The sequence below is a fragment of the Populus euphratica genome, unplaced genomic scaffold (assembly GCF_000495115.2).
Source record: "Populus euphratica unplaced genomic scaffold, PopEup_1.0 scaffold1047.1, whole genome shotgun sequence".
Taxonomy (NCBI): domain Eukaryota; kingdom Viridiplantae; phylum Streptophyta; class Magnoliopsida; order Malpighiales; family Salicaceae; genus Populus; species Populus euphratica.
In genome coordinates this window covers 59,539-77,029 of record NW_011500907.1, presented here as the reverse complement: position 1 = coordinate 77,029, position 17,491 = coordinate 59,539, and the positions used below count along the sequence as shown (strand labels likewise).

The following is a 17,491-nucleotide window of genomic DNA, read 5'->3' as shown; positions in this document are numbered from 1 at the left end:
TAGTTCGATCCCGGTCTTGCCGGGTTATTTATTACTTCGACACTCCTGCACTTTGGAGAAGACAACAATCTTTTGGTCGTGTCAAGTTTTTGGTGTCGTTGCCGGGGAGGTAAGTTCTTGTACAAATTATAGTATTTATTTTATTTTCTCTTTTCTCTTTTCTTATATATAACTTTGTTTCTTGTCTCTTATTTCTTCTTCTTCTTTTTTTTCTTCTTTCTTTTATTCTATTCCTACACGTGCATGAGAGTGTGGACACGTACATTAAGTGGTAAACTTTGTAGGGTATCCTCATCATTTTTAGAAAATATGGCAAAAGAAGATAATCAATCACTTCATAATAAGAATAACCATGCTAGAACACTTAGAGACCACATGAATCCCACAAGAACAAGTGCACCATCATGCATAGTTTTTCCTCCCGATGCATCTCATTTTAATTTTAAGCCTGGTATTATTTAACTTTGACCTTCTTTTCATGCATCATGCATAGTTTTTCCTCCTGATGCATCTCATTTTAATTTTAAACCAGGTATTATTCAACTTTTACCTTCTTTTCATGGCTTAGAATTGGAAAATCCATACTTGCATTTAAGGGAATTTGAGGAGGTCTGCAACATATATAATAATTTAAATTGTAGCATGAACACCATCAAATTAAGCAACACATATAATAATTTAAATTGTAGCATGAACACCATCAGATTAAAGCTTTTTCCTTTTTCATTAAAAGATAAAGCTAAAACATGGCTACAAAATTTAAGACTAGGATCCATTCGTGCTTGGGATGAAATGCAACAACACTTTTTAAAGAAGTTTTTCCCATCTCATAGAACAAACTCTTTGAAAAGACAAATCACCACTTTCACTCAAAAACCAGGAGAAACATTTTACCAATGTTGGGATAGGTATCGAGACTTGCTTAGTACTTGCCCTCATCATAGTTTTAAAACATGGAGATTGGTTTCATATTTCTATGAAGGGTTAACACCTAGAGATAGGCAAATGATTGAATTAATGTGCAATGAAACTTTTGAAGATAAAGATCCTGATGAAGCAATGCAGTACTTAGACTTGTTAGCTGAAAATGCTCAAAATTAGGACACCGCGGGTACTTATGAGGCACCGAGTAAAACTCAACCTCATACATCTAGTGGAGGTATGTACAACCTTAGGGAAGATCATGACCTCCAAGCCAAGTTTGCATCTTTAGCTAGAAAAGTCGAGGCACTAGAATTGAAAAAATAGTGGTCAATTAAAATCTGTTGAAAATATTGTGTGTCAAATATATGAAACAAATGAACACTCAACCAATAATTATCGAACCTTGCCTTCTTTTAAGAAATGTCTCCATAAACAAGCCCATGCTTTAAACAATTTCCAAAAGGCCAACCACAATCCATACTCACAAACATACAAACCTAGTTGGAGAAATCACCTAAATTTTAGTTGGAAAAGTGAGAACAACAATGCACAAACTTCACAACCACCATTTCAAGCATACCATAATTTCCAAAATTCTCATGGATATGTACCTCCTTATGCTCCACCTCCTAGAAGAAATCTTGAGGAAACATTGCATGCATTCATTGAAAAGCAAGAGACAATCAATACTCAACTTGCTCAAAACATGACAGATTTTAAAGATACTCTTGCAAAATTAACATATGTTCTCAATTTCCAAGAGAAAGGTAAGTTTCCATCTCAACCACAACAAAATCCCAAGGGGCAATACAATGCAAATGCAAGTAGTTCCGGAAGCCAACATATGGATCAAGTCAAATTAGTCATTACTCTTCGCAGTGGTAAGGTTATTGAAAAACCCTCTCTTGAACCTTATGAGAAAGATGACGAGTTAATCTCTGAGGGTAAAGAAGGGGTTGAATCTAAAAATTACAAAGAAAAGACTAATTCTCCGCCAACACTTCCATTTCCTCAAGCCATGACCAAACAAGGGAAAGTCAATCACAAATCTGAAATTTTTGAAACTTTCAAACAGGTAAGAATCAATATACCTTTGCTGGATGCTATTAAACAGGTTCCTTCCTATGCTAAATTTTTGAAAGATCTATGCACTGCGAAGAGGAAACTAAATGTGAAAAAGAAAGCCTTTCTAGCTGAACAAGTAAGTGCTATTCTTCAGAATAATAATACTTTAAAATATAAAGACCTTGGTTATCCTACAATTTCTTGCTTTATTGGAGAGCATAAAATTAAAAGAGCCTTACTTGATCTCGGTATTAGTGTGAATTTACTTTCATATTCAGTTTTTTAGAGTCTCAATCTAGGTGAGTTAAAACCAACTTCTATAACTCTTTTACTTTCCGATAGATCTATAAAAGTGCCTAGAGGAATAATTGAAGATGTGTTAGTACAAGTCGATAAATTCATTTATCCTGTGGATTTTATTGTCTTAGACACACAACCTGTTGAAGTATGTAATTCATTTCTTGTTATTTTAGGACGCCCATTTCTTGCAACTTCTAACGCATTGATTAATTGTAGGAATGGACTGATGAAGCTATCATTTGGAAATATGACAATGGAGATGAACATTTTCAACATTTGCAAGCAACCTAGAGATGATAATGATTTACAGGAAGTGGACTTTACTGAAAAATTAAATCATGATCAATTTCTAACCACTTCCAGTGAAATTGAGATTGATGAATCTGATGATTTGCAAATGATTTATTTTCAAGAAGAATCAAAGACAAGTAATTGGAGGCCGTAAATTGAGGAATTGCCACCACGATAAATTAAGTTCATACCTTCAAGTGTTCAACCACCCAAACCTGATTTGAAGTCATTGCTATCTAATCTCAAATACTCATTTTTGGGAGAAAATGAAACTTTTCTAGTAATAATCTCTTCCAAACTTAATGCACATCAAGAAGATAAGTTATTACAAACTCTGAAAATGCACAAAAATGCATTAGGATGGACCATAGTTGATATAAAAGGAATTAGTCCTTTGATTTGTACACACAAAATTTATTTGGAGGAAAATGGTAAATCCTCTAGAGAAATGCAACGAAGGCTAAATCTTAATATGAAAAAAGTAGTGAAAAATAAAATCATTAAGCTTCTAGATAATGAAATCATTTATCCTATTTCTGACAGCAAATGGGTAAGTCCCACCCAAGTTGTACCCAAGAAGTCTGGATTCACTGTGATAACAAATGAGAACAATGAGTTAATTCCCACTAGAATTGTTACTGGTTGGCGCATGTGTATTGACTATAGAAAACTTAATTCAATGACTAGAAAAGATCATTTTCCTTTACCTTTCTTGGATCAAATCCTAGAAAGAGTTGGAGGTCATGAATTTTATTGTTTCCTAGATGGCTATTCGGGTTACAACCAAATTGAAATTGCATTGGAAGATCAAGAGAAGACCATTTTCACATGTCCATTTGGTACTTTTGCATATCGAAGGATGCCTTTTGGATTATGTAATGCACCAGCCACATTTCAAAGATGCATGCTTAGTATATTTAGTGATATGGTTGAACATTTTCTTGAAAGTTTTATGGATGATTTTTCTGTTTTTGGTGATTCATTTGATGATTGTTTGACTAACTTAGAAAAGGTTTTGACTAGGTGTGAAGATAAGAATCTTGTGCTGAATTGGGAAAAATATCACTTTATGGTAACAAACGACATTGTACTTGGTCACATTGTTTCATCAAAAGGAATTGAGGTTGACAAATCTAAAATCGAGTTAACTGCAAACTTGCCAACACCAAAATCTATTAAAGATGTTAGATCATTCCTAGGACATGCTGGTTTTTATAGAAGGTTCATCAAAGATTTTAGTGTAATTTCTAAGCCTTTAAGTAACCTTCTAACAAAGGATACTATTTTTGAATGGACTGAACATTGTGAAAAAGCCTTTGTTAAACTTAAAAACTTGCTTACTTGTGCTCTTATCATTCAACCTCCTGATTGTTCATTACCTTTTGAAATGATGTGTGATGCTAGTGATTATGCCGTAGGTGCTGTTTTAGGACAAAGAAAAGATAAGAAACCTTATGTAATTTACTATGCAAGTAAAACTTTAAATAGTGCTCAAATGAATTATACCACCACTGAAAACGAATTACTTGCAGTAGTATTTGCATGTGAAAAATTCAGATCTTATCTTGTTGGCTCACCTGTTGTTGTTTTTAGTGATCATGCAACATTGAAATATCTTCTTTCTAAGAAAGATTCTAAGGCTAGATTGGTGCGGTGGATTTTGTTACTTTAAGAATTTGATATCATAATCAAAGAGAAGAAAGGCAGCGAAAATGTTGTTGCAGATCACTTGTTAAGATTGACAACAGATTCGAAAACTAACATCACACCAATCAATGACTACTTTCCCGATGAATCTTTACTTTTTGTCTCTACAATGCCTTGGTTTGCTAATATTGTCAATTTTCTTGTTTCAGGACAATTTCCAGCTCATTGGAGTACCCAAGATAAAAGAAAGTTCTTGAACGAAGTGAACTTTTATTGGGATCACCCTTATTTATTCAAATATTGTCCTGATCAAATATTTCAAAGATACATTCCTGACAATGAGGTAAGTAGTGTCATTAAATTTTGTCATTTTGAGGCACGTGGGGGCCATTTCTCATCAAGAAAGACAACTGCAAAAATCTTACAAAGTGGATTTTATTGGCCCACCATGTTCAAAGACTCACATGCATTTTGCAAGACTTGTGAGAATTGTCAAAAGTTAGGATCTATTTCAAAACGTCACATGATGTGTTTAAATCCTATTCTTGTCATTGAGATCTTTGACTATTGGGGTGTAGATTTCATAGGTCCATTCCCTCCATCATTTGGTTTCTTATACATATTAGTTGCAGTAAATTATGTTTTAAAATGGATAGAGGCAATTCCAAGTCGAAACAATGATCACAAAACAGTGATAAAGTTTTTAAAAGAAAATATTTTGAGTCGATTTGGAGTCCCTCGAGCTATAATAAGTGATGGTGGAACACATTTCTGCAACAAGCCATTTGAGTCTTTAATGAAAAAAATATGGAATCACATACAAAGTTGCCACCCCTTATCACCCTCAAACAAGTGGACAACTAGAGCTTGCTAATAGGGAGAAATATGGAATCACACACAAAGTTGCCACCCCTTATCACCCTCAAACAAGTGGACAAGTAGAGCTTGCTAATAGGGAGATCAAATATATTTTAGAGAAAACAATGAACCCTAATAGGAAAGACTGGTCTTTAAGACTTAATGATGCACTTTGAGCTTATCAAACTGCTTATAAAATATCATTAGGTATGTCACCTTATAGACTAGTCTATGGAAAACCTTGTCACTTGCCTATGGAACCTGAACATAAAGCTTATTGGGCTATTAAAGCTTTCAATTCAAATATGGATGATACTAGTCAACTGTACTTGCCTGTGGAACTTGAACATAAAGCTTATTGGGCTATTAAAGCTTTCAATTCAAATCTGGATGATGCTAGTCAACTGCGAAAATTACAAATAAATGAGCTTGAGGAAATAAGAAATGATGCATATGAAAATTCAAGAATTCATAAAGCAAGAATTAAAGAGTTTCATGACAAGAAAATACTGAGAAAAACATTCAACATTGGTCAAAAAGTCTTGCTTTATGATTCTCGACTGCATTTATTTCCTGGAAAATTAAGATCAAGATGGAGCGGTCCTTTTATTGTGAAACATGTGCATCCATATGGGCCCTACGACATCGAGAATCCAAAGAATGACAATGTTTTCAAGGTAAATGGACATCGTTTGAAAGTTTACTTTGATAATTTTTCAGTTGAATATGACTCTATTGAATTGGGTGATCCTCTATATAAAGATTGAATTTTTTTTCTCATATTATTTTTGTGTTTCTTTTTGAGTGATTTTTGCTAGTTTCTCTCACCTCGGTCAAATGGCGGACAATGGTACTCCGTGACTTAAGTCGGTTCCTTCAGTTTCCCATAATAACTGATATCCGTGTATATATTTGTGCAATTCTTTGAATCTCTCTTCCAATTCTCATTTGAAAATGGACACTAATCTTGAAAAATTGAAAAAGTATTTTCCTGCTTTGCCTCAGAATGTGATTACAAAAATTTACTATGCTAGATGTGCAAGATTGAGATTGTTAATGAATCATGGAATTCCTGAAGATATTCGCTGGTTGATTGAAGTAAAGGTCCGATTATCAGGTGAGTCCTCTAACTCCTTCATTTCACATATGCATAGAACAGGTAAAAGCACTTTTGCAAAGAAACGTTGTGCAAAACGACTGAAAGTCTGTCATCGATGTGCTAGATGGACTTGTAATGCACAATGTCGTTCTTTAGGAATGATATTTATAAACCGTGAAGATAAAATACAATTCATTAAGGATGGCTTGAGTAAGGAGTCTTTAGATAATCTTCTATTAACTCTTGAGACGCATCTTAGTGGAGATGTGCATCGTGTAATTCATGATTTATGGCCATTATTTCATAAAGAACATGATTGACTTAGTCTTGGGAATCTGACTAAAAAAGAACCTGTTTGCCAGTTTTTAAGAAAACTGGATGGGAAGCCTATCCCCGACCCATAGAGGGCATTTAAGCCGTTCTTGGACGTAAAACCAAGGGAAGATGTAAGACGTTCTTGGATGTAAACCCAAGGGAAGATATGAGCCACAATCACAACTACCTGTACATACACATGCTTTTTCAAAAGTAAATAAATAAATAGAGAGAGAGTGTGTGTGAGACTCCAGCTGGCCTACATATAGGTGGTATGATTGCCTTTCTAATTTCTCATCTATAAAATCCTCTCTTCCTTCCTTTCATTTCTACTCAAGCCATACATTCAACAAATACAGAAGTGTGTAGAAATGACAAGTTCCTTAGGTCATCATATAAGAAATAGGTCGTTTCATGCACTATTTTTTTTTTCAAGGAAAACTCAAAACAGTGTCGTTTTGAGCGGCATCATCATCTTCTTCCCCTTAGCGTGCAAAATAAGGGAAGAAGTTAATTTTTTCTTCCTTTGTCACCGCCTTCAATCTTTCCAGCTGACACCTTCAAAAAGATGCCAACACCACTTTCCACGTGTTGGACGGATAATGGAGGGGCGGCAACACAGTGGCCGCCCCATCCACTTGCTCCCCTATTTTTCACCTATAAAAACAGGGGGAGACAAATCCTAGAGGGGGACCGGAAAAAGAAGAAGAAGAAGAGGGAGCAAAAAAAGAAGACAAGAGAAGAGAGGGAGCTGAACTGAAGAGGAAGAAAGAAAGAAAAAAAAAAGAGCAGGGAGAGGAAGAAGGAGGAGGAGCATCGCCAGCCATCGCGCCTCTATCGATAGTTGCCATTAGCATCGCCACCACTCCAGGTAAGCCCTCTGCCCTTCATTTTTCCTTCACTTTTTCCTCCTCCATACAAGACGTGCATAGTGCACGTCTGCAGGCGGGGAGAAGCTGATTATTGTGTGCTTATAAATAGTAGCAAGCTAATATGGGCTGGGCCGAGCCCAGCCCATGCAATTGGGCCAGGTTTGGCCCAGCCCATCTATTTAGACCTGGCTCGACCTATTTTTTTAAAAAAATTAAAATGTTTGTTTTAGAATTTTTACAATTTTTTCGCTATTTTTTTATGAAATTTTGATTAATGTTGGGCAGTATTGTTTTGTCATAAAAATACAAATTCGGTATTAAAATACTTGATTTTCGTCAAAACTTTCAAAAATTAAAAAAATTAAAAAAATATTTTTGTGCATACGGCCAAGTGTCTCAAAGCTAAAACAAATCATATTGTATTTTTTATACACCAAAAATAATATTTTAACATGTATTTTGGCTTTAATAACCAGTTTATTAAAATCAAGACAACATTGGCCAAAATTTCAAAAACAAAAAAAACAATTATTTTGTTTTTTTAGCATCAAAGATTATGAATTTATACGTAAAATATATTCTTGATATTAAAAAGGTAGTTGTTTTTAATATAATTGTTCTTAAAAAGGTGGTTTTTACTCGATAAGATAAAAATCTCCTTACAGATAAGGACTTTTCTTACCCTTAGACAGACCAACAATTAAAAAACCATAACATGACTTTAGATTTGAACAAACAAAACAATACAGTCTACTTTAGGTAAGGCGTATTTGGGGTGCTAATACCTTCCCTTCACATAACTAGTTTCCGTACCTGATCTCTAAGACTAGTTAGGGTTCCTAATAACCAGAATACTAGGTGGCGACTCCTATTCAAATTGTTCACTAATAAGAGACACAAGAATTCCTTATCTCTTTATATTTTGCTAGAAATACACCACATCCACATTTCCATCTTTTCCTGGATGGTGGATAATTGTCACGATGCTGCACACGTGCGACAATATGGTATAACAAACGCTTAACACTTTCATAGCCAACTGTATGATATAACTTATACTTGTGTTATGAAAGGAACTTGATTTTTTTATTAATATAAGTTAGCATCATGAATTCCTGATAATATTTAAAAGTTTGGTGTTACTTAAATAAAATAATTAATATGATCATGTTAACAATTTATAATGAGCTATTAATGACAAATCATTCGATTGGAACCTTGACATGACCAAAAAAAATAATGTCTTCTCCCAAATATAGAAGTGTCGAGATAATAAATAACCTGACAAGATTTGGGTCGAATTACAGGGAGGTTAACTATATAAATTATAAACAACAACAACAACAACAATAATAAAAAGAAGAAAAAGAAGAAGTTAAAGAAGACTTTGAGATTGCAAGATTAATGTGAGGATTAAATAATGATAAAAACAAATGTCAATGTTAGAGAATCCATTAATAGTATCTTAAATGAGTATAGTATAATTTTTTTTTATTACTCAACTAGAAACCACACACAAAGGAGGTTCTAATCGGATTATAAATTATTAACATGATTACATTAGTTATCTTATTTGAATAATGTTAATATCTATAAATATTGTTAGGCACATGATTATAACTTATGCTAACAACAAATCAAGTTTCTTTTATAGCAAGTGTCAGTTATACCATACAGTTGGGCAATAAAAATATCAAGCATTTGTTATACCAAGTGTTATACAATACAAATATAGATTAACTATTTAACAAGCAAAGTATTGAGAGTGAACAAGATAACAAATGCAAAAGATGTTAGTATCAAACATTAAAATCCATGTTGAGTTTATATTATACTTATTCTTATACCATTAGTATACCCTTTTCACCTTGACATAATAAACTTAACTAAATATAATAAAAGAGAGAAACATAAATAAGATATAAGTTAACTACATAAAGAAAAAAAAATGAAAAGTATAAACAAGAGATTAATGAAAGCAAAACTTAAATATTGCAAATATATATATATATAAAGGAAGAGCATGATCTTGATCTAAAAACCAAAATGCCTAAATACATGACAAATGCCCCTTTTAATATGCCAAAATTGGGAACTATTGATTTTATGACTAATTGTTGAGTAGGTGGCCACATCTTGACTTGTTGACAATTTTTATCATCTTATTTGAATAAAACATCATTGATAATGTTAGGATTTGAACAGACTTAAATCATAAAAGTTCTAAAAAATTATCTTAATTTTTCAAAAAAAAAAAGGTCATTTGGACTTCTAAAACTTGAGGTATAGGCTAAATACTAAACAGTGTCTAGGCTGCAGGACATATTTGAATTTCTCCATTGTTACTAAGATTTGAATTCCAAACAGTAGAATTCAGTTTTGCTTTCTCATGAATGTTTTAGGCCTATCTCTTAGCTTTTCATCTGTATAGAGCATACCTAAATCCAAGATTTACAATTATAGAGCATACCTAAATCCAAGATTTATAGTTCCAGATATGACCCAATGACCAAACAGTGTTTCAGTTTGGGTTGAACTAGCATCTCTTTTCTAAGTTTGGCCCTTTGTATGTCCTTTTAATTTCAGTATTTAAACTCATTAATCAATCCTTTCATTTATATGAAAAGCGTGCATTTAAGATGAATATTTACCATAAATTAAAAATATCTTATGGTAGCAAATTGTTATTACAAAATATGTTTTAGTTAAGAAGTTATTGATACTTCAAGTGTAAAATGATAATATAAAACCTTGATAAAAATGCACTCTTAAAAACTAACCAAGTTTCCAAGTCCAAAGGTTATAGACCTATTAAGAAATTTAAAGAAAACTCTCTAGTGTTTTATTAAAAGTTTGTATAATAATCTTAATATCAAAATAACCTAGAAACTTCTATTTATATTAATTCTAAATTCCTTTATGAAAAAATATTTCTAATTAAAACTAAAATCCTTTATAGGAAAGGATTCGTAATAAAAAGTTACCTAATTAATATAATCCAAATACTAATTAATCACATTAGAATTTCTAATTAGTAAACTACTAATACAATAGTGTAAATAAAAATAACCTTATACAATAACTTCCGAGTCTTATTTGAATTAGGAGTGATCATTTTCGATTCGGTTCAGTTTTTACCTATAAAAAGTAAAACCAGTTCAAATTGACTAGTTTCGGTTCGATTATTTAAAAAATAAAAAAACTAGCAAAAACCTATATTGTGTTTTGGGCTTTCTGATAGGTTTTTCTGATGAGCTTGTAATTGATGTTAATATTGTCTAATTTTATAACAAGATTCTAGAATATATTTAATTTTTTTACATTGAATATTCATTTATATTACATTATTAGTGTCAATATTGTGTTAAATATGCTGCAAGCCTTCCTACTATTTTTTTTGGAGTAAGACTCCTACATCAAAGTTTAAATTGCATACACCAAGTTAAAATTTAAATTACAAAGCATTACCTTCAAAAGAATTTTAAAAAACAACCAATAACCTTATCATAAAACATTTTATATATTTTTTTTTAAATTAAATGAATCCACCTAAAAGGCATGCAAGCATCCATGTATATCACTGTATTATAAAATCTTTGGGAACTTATAATGGGAACATGACATCAATTAGTTAAAAAAGAAGCTGAATGACTTTTAGCACCATACCCTAGTTATTAATTCAAGATTAACTCTAAAGTTGTTTGGATGATTGCATCCATCTAAAAACACAATAATCTAAAATCTTTTTAGCTAACATTAAAATGAATAGAGGATGATTGTCATACCAAGGCTAAGCATTTCCATAGGTACTTTTGGAATATCAAACCTGTCTTCCTCAATTGTTTTTATTTATCATCTAAATAGGAGATAATGATATGGAAGTCAAGGAATTAAGAATTCATCCAACTAAGTATAATTACTAAAGGAGAGAAAAAATGTAAAATGTTTAGCAATAACTATTATTGTAGTTTTTTTTTTTAGAAAAAACAAATCACACCATTATAAAATCATTGAATTCATGCTTATAAAAAACAAATCAGCAACTTCATATACATTATACCAGCACCTGAGCCAACATATTCACAATACCAACTTGAATACACCCAAAATAAGTAAAACAACTATATTTATCCCATATAGCATAGTGTTCCAATTCTAGATATGTTCAACATTTTATACAATTAATCTGAAAAAATAAAATTATAAAAGACAACATTCTGCACAATTAATCTAGTTGTAAATTGAATGTTGTTTTCTTATATATACATCATCAATCATGGTTAATTGCCCATAATTGATTATAATTGTAAGATGATGAACCTTGGATATATCACCAAATTATATTCGTCTTAAGAGATTGGACTACAAGAATATGTAACCATAATTAACAAAAATAGCACATGGCTTTTACCGCACTTAAATGTCTGAATAAGAAAATAGGTAAGCAAATCTCAAAAAACCACCACTGACCTCTCAAGTCTCAAATTTTTACAGCAAGCATTAACATCAATGTAAATGAAAATACACAAAGCATATGTTAAAAAAATAAAAACAGAGATTGACAAAAAACAAAAAAATTATACCTGGTGTGACAAAATTTAAGGCCAGGTGCGAATGAAAGAGTCAGAGAGGTGATTGGTTTGCTAGATCTAGAGGTTAGGTGTGGTGACTAGTGTGTGCCATGTCCATGTGGGAGAGAAAGGTGACTGGTTTGTTAGATTTAAAGATGAAGATCAAAGTCTTGTTAAAGATCTTCCAATCTGCAAGATGAAGATTGAAAAGTTGTTAGATAAGTAGATTTGGCCATGAAGTTTTGTACAACGATGAGAAAATTATTTTTTATCAGGTTGAGAATGTGAGAAATTAAAATATGAGATCGAGATCTAAATTTTAAAAGTGATAAATTAAGATCAGAGAATTTTTAGATTTGTAAGGACTAGGGACGGTTTATAAGAGTTAAAGGGGTAAGAAATAAGAAGATGTTAGGGTTAAAAATTATAAAGTACTTTTATAGTATTTTTTTTAACTGAACTAGTTTAATTTGATTTTTTTAATTTCAAGCTTATAAATCGAAACCAAACCCAACTAAAAAAAATTAAAAAGATTCTAATCAATTTTTTTTTTACGGTTTAATTTTTTTGTTAATTTTTTTTCTTGATTTAATAAATTTTTTAATTTTTTGCACACCTCTAATTTAAATATGTTCTTGTGAGATTATCATGAAATTTTAACATAATAATGAAAAGTACCTCTAGAATAATACAATAAAAGGAATATGAATTTATATAATACACCATGCTTTTCAACATATTAAAAATGCAATTATAAATATAATAACATAGTAGTTGAAAATACTTTTCATTTAAAAATACATTAAAATAAAATTTTATTTTTTAAAAAATATTTTAACATCAATTAATCAAAATTATCTAAAAACATAAAAAAAATTTTATTTTAAACAAAAAAAATTTAAAATTTTAGAGGACAATTTACACTGCGTTTTCAAAAACACCCTAAAACATGTGACAATGGCAAAACACAAGGCATGGGCTTAGTTTCGGATTTTTCTATAATGGCTTAAATTTACTATGACTCGGGTCAAATTTAATTTACCTACTTTCATGAAGCCCAAAAAAAGTAAAAGTTACCAATGAGTTGTATTCACCGTAACAATCACCCTGGCTGAGCTCTCTGTTTTTTAACAAACAAATGGACTGCAGGATCTCTTTAACTCAGACCTAACTCAAAAACCCATTTGTTCAATAACATAACAAGAAGTGCACTCGTTGGAGCAGGATAAGAAAAAAACAAACATGTTGGAACGGATCAATCTCCAGACAGACACACATGGATATCAGCCACTAATTCACAGAGCAATAACAAGATTAAAACTCACCACCAAGGTATGGAGGGTACACAAACAGCATGCATCTTCGCTCACCAGAACCAGCCAGCCAGCGAGATGCTATCAATAATTAACACAGATATCTCCTAGGAAATCGACTTTCGTGGAGCAGCCATTCTTTCCGCATCCAAACGGGCTTCTTTATTTTAGCCACAACTCATACCAGTGCTAAAACTCATCTGCTCCCTATTCATAATCTTGAGCATCTGCAGACTCATCTTGCCACTTGACCTTTGGGCAACAAATTCATGTCGAAGAGAACAGAAATGTCTCGCATCACAAGAGGAAGAACGAGCAGTTTTGACTGGTTTCTACAGCTTATTTCAGGGTCAACAGAGTAGGAAAAAGAGCCTAGCAACTCATCATTCATGCATAGCAAATATCCGGATTCTTCTAATAGTACACATTTAAGAATCCATTTGATGGTCGAAACCTGGTTCATGAACCCAGTGTACAAAAAAACCAGTGTTCTTGTATGTAACACCCTCAAAATCCTTCGCATAAGAGTGACAAATTTTAGAAGCTACATTAGAAAAACATCAGGTACTTGCAGGCAGTTGCTACCATAAAGCATAGTTACAAAGCCTTTTTTGAACCCAGAGATAAACCACAGTGATTCTACATTTCAACATGGTTCCAGTCAATTGTTTTGTCTTCAAAGCCATGTTCTGAATGGTGAAGCCTGTTCCGACCCAGTCTGCTCATCATGGCAAGACCTGAAAAGAAAAGGAAAAAAGAAATATAGTAAGAATAGATATCACATTAAGAATTAGAAATTTACACCTCTGTTACTGCTTGTTAGGTGAATGCAAAGATTATGTGTGCTTCCAGTTTCAAAAAGTACAACGGAAAAAATCCTTACACACCACCATTTATAATAATTAAACATACTGTAATGATCATCAGTAACATTGGGTATGAAAAAATGGTGTGATATATCGATGAAGCATTATCCAGAAAATACTTTCTCGAAGAAAGATTAAGCATTGCAGGAAATAGAAAGTCATAAATTTAAACTGACAGGTTGATTAAATATATTAATTCAGAAGGCATATCAGGATATATGGGGGATATGCAACACTGCAAAGGAAAATAAATTGTTACCTTCAACCATTTTGTAAAGAGCTGACCACCACCCATCTCTGGATATTTGATATTGATTTAGTGACTCATCAATTACTTTGTCATGCTTCCCTTCCAACACTCTTTGCAAAGTTACCACCGCATCCTTTGTTTTCTTCAGAACGGAGTTTTCATCCTCAATTTCCAGCTGTTGGAGGTCATTCTGCGATGAAGTGAGGCTAACAGCAAGAGCAAACTGTGCTGCAGCAGCCCAACGGGAAGAGGCCAGCCATCTCCTCGGTCCATCTAACTGTTTGTTCTCTTCTCTTCCCAACCTACTCTCTTGTTCCCCTCCCATTACCAAGCTGCGTAAGTACTGAGCATTTGCAGCCCCTGTACTTTGAACCATCTTAGAGAAGGCGCTATCTTCATTTGAAAGCAGTTCCTCTGGTGTATCATACTCCAGAACCTGAAGGAACAAAAACAGAAAAATAATAGAAGCAAAAAGCATCAGAATTTTCTTAACAGTCTATCAGTTGATTCCATAATAGACAGCATCAGCCTGTTGGTCATTTGAAGTCAGTTCAATATTACAGGTTCAGGGCTAAACCAATAGTAGTAAGTTTGAAGATATGAAAATGACTTGGGATTTGAAACAGGTCACCTGACATAATTTAAGGTTCATTTTCCTTTAAAACAATAACATTTCTATTCATTTGTAGCCTTACACACAGAATGTGAGAAAGGGCTTCCTACAAGTCACTTCCCATGAAAGAAAAAAGAGCCTGGAATAAAATTAAAACACATTGTCATACCCGGCCAGAATCAAGCAGAATGACCCGGTCACAATCAATGATGGTATTGAGTCGATGTGCAATAATTAGCATTGTACATGATCTGAATTCTTCCCGAATAGTTTTCTGAATAAGAGCATCTGTTCTGACATCAACAGCTGCAGTAGCTTCATCAAGAACAAGTATCTTTGATCTTCGCAACAATGCCCTAGCAAGACTTAACAACTGTCTCTGTCCAACACTGAAATTATCCCCTGCCTCCGTAACCTAAACAAATTATGAGGAATGTTATAGTTCAAATTCAACATAGCATTTACAGAAATTCAAGAGAGAGTTAATAATAGGACATGCATATAACATATGCATATCCAATCGTAGGGATAAAAGACTGGTGAGTTTAGTTTGCAATTTTATGCATATTCAATCATTCCAGTCACCATCAAATTAAAACGGATTCCCATGTGTCATTCTATTTGCCTTTCTTTCTTAAGCATTTATCAAAACCATATTGTTACACAATTTTCCTATGAACATGTGTCCTTGATAAATTAACTCCTACTTTTAAGCCACAAAAACCTACGCATAGAGAGAATAGCATAACTACAATGATAAAAAAGTCAACCATACAGATAAATTGTTTTTTGAATAAAATAATCAATCCCATTTCATGTCTCCATTTCACCCTTTATTTCCTTCGTTTACTTTTCCTTCTGTTCCTTTTTTTTTTTGTCTTTGTATAAAATGATCAAAAATATACAGCAACTGTGGGAAAAAAATATATTTACAAGACACTTTGTCAAAGTAATACAAATACAAACTCTATAGTCATATGCTTGAGCTGAGTTCTTTCTACTAGATGAACCCATCCAATGGATTTTAAAATTGGAAATATTTAGGACTTGATAAATTATTGCAAAAAACCAGAGTTTTAGCAGACAAAGATAATGACCATAGAATACAGGAGTAACTATATGAAATTGAAGCTAGGAACCTCAGAGTAAATATTAAGATTTTATGTAAAAGGTTTTACCCAAACTTTTCCGTAACACATGCAAGCAGGCACTCTCAATAAAAGGTTAATAACAAAACAGTGAAGAAGAAAATGCAGGAAATTCTATAAGATGGAAACGCTGCAACAGTACTAAAAGACTAATCAAGAACTCTTCTTAGATATTCTTAAAGGGGAGAACAAGAGAAGAAAAACCCTTCCTGCTTAAAATCATTCAGACTAACAGGACTTAAGAGACATTTACAACAAACTTCTACAACATGTTACTCAGAACACCCATCCTCATCTCCGTGCATTGGGTTGGTGATGCAGACAAGAAAAGCAGCAGAATAACAGTATTATTTTACACTGTGTGTCATTAGTCCCTAGGATTAATATTGTTTTCTTATTTACAAGTTCATTAACTCATTGGAATACCCATGCTTGTAATGCTTTATTTTCAAATAAGAGTTTATTATGGAGAATAAAGGACAATAATGGCAATGGTATTTGTTTATTTTGGAATTTTAATATTGTATGATTATTCTAGATTTTATTATTATCTAGAACTATTAATATTTATTATTTAGTGGTTAAATTAAGATTCTAATTCTCTTAGGATGCGTATGGTATACTGGACAGAATTGGAAGGATGAGACTGGACTGAATTAGGCACATTGGATAAGCATGTTTGGTGCACATTGGATTGGACTGGAATAAACAACTCTGTATTGCATTTGACAACCATAAAACAAGTCAGATCAACACTATATAAGGACGATAATACTCATGCTTTCTCATATGAATAAATACAATAATAATAATCTAATTCTTTTTATTTGTTTTCAATTTATAGAATTAATTCTGTTATAAAATAATACTATATTATGTTATTTAATTCTTATTTGTTTAATAATAAAATACTTAATTAAAATATAATAAATAAATTAATTAAATACAGTAATAAATATCCAATGCATGATTGTAAAAACCAGGCTCGACAGTTTATAATTAGACTGGCTAGGTCATTGATCCAGTCACAACTAGTCAACGCCACCATGACTTTGAAACAAAAAACTGCTTAGAGTAGAATTCAAACCTTGGACCAATTTTTTTAACTATTCAATTTAGTTTTAATATTAGAAAGTTGAAGTTACAATAATTAACCCATTGAATCAGCTCACTAACCTAGCAAGTTGACCCATGATTTGATGATCTGGGATTTTAGCTAGGTGGCTCTGTGTTAGACCTAACAATGATCATAAAAACGTTAATTATGTTTAACAAATAACTCTACACATAATTAAAAAGTTGTCTTTTATTTATTAATATATTTGAGTATTTTCACAACTAAAGTTATTATTTTATTTA

The 17,491-nt window shown here is 32.3% G+C and overlaps 1 protein-coding gene and 1 long non-coding RNA gene across 8 annotated transcripts in view; both read right to left on the bottom strand.

The window, feature by feature from the left end:
• Positions 1-11,812: 11,812 nt before the first annotated feature.
• Positions 11,813-13,614, bottom strand: LOC105116786 (uncharacterized). The gene is made up of 2 exons (XR_840591.1): positions 13,268-13,614; positions 11,813-12,131 (listed from the first exon to the last, which is right to left on the bottom strand). It is a non-coding gene; the product is annotated as an uncharacterized LOC105116786 (long non-coding RNA).
• A 56-nt stretch (positions 13,615-13,670) lies between these two features.
• Positions 13,671-17,491, bottom strand: part of LOC105116788 (ABC transporter C family member 2-like) — a 33,448-nt gene continuing 29,627 nt past the window's right edge. For all 7 annotated transcript variants that reach the window (XM_011014257.1, XM_011014256.1, XM_011014261.1 and 4 more), the window contains 3 exons: positions 15,154-15,399; positions 14,381-14,807; positions 13,671-13,992 (listed from right to left, as the gene is read on the bottom strand). In XM_011014257.1, coding sequence (XP_011012559.1) covers positions 13,895-13,992; positions 14,381-14,807; positions 15,154-15,399 — 771 coding nt within the window. In that variant the 3' untranslated portion in view covers positions 13,671-13,894. The remainder of the gene's footprint in view (positions 13,993-14,380; positions 14,808-15,153; positions 15,400-17,491) is intronic.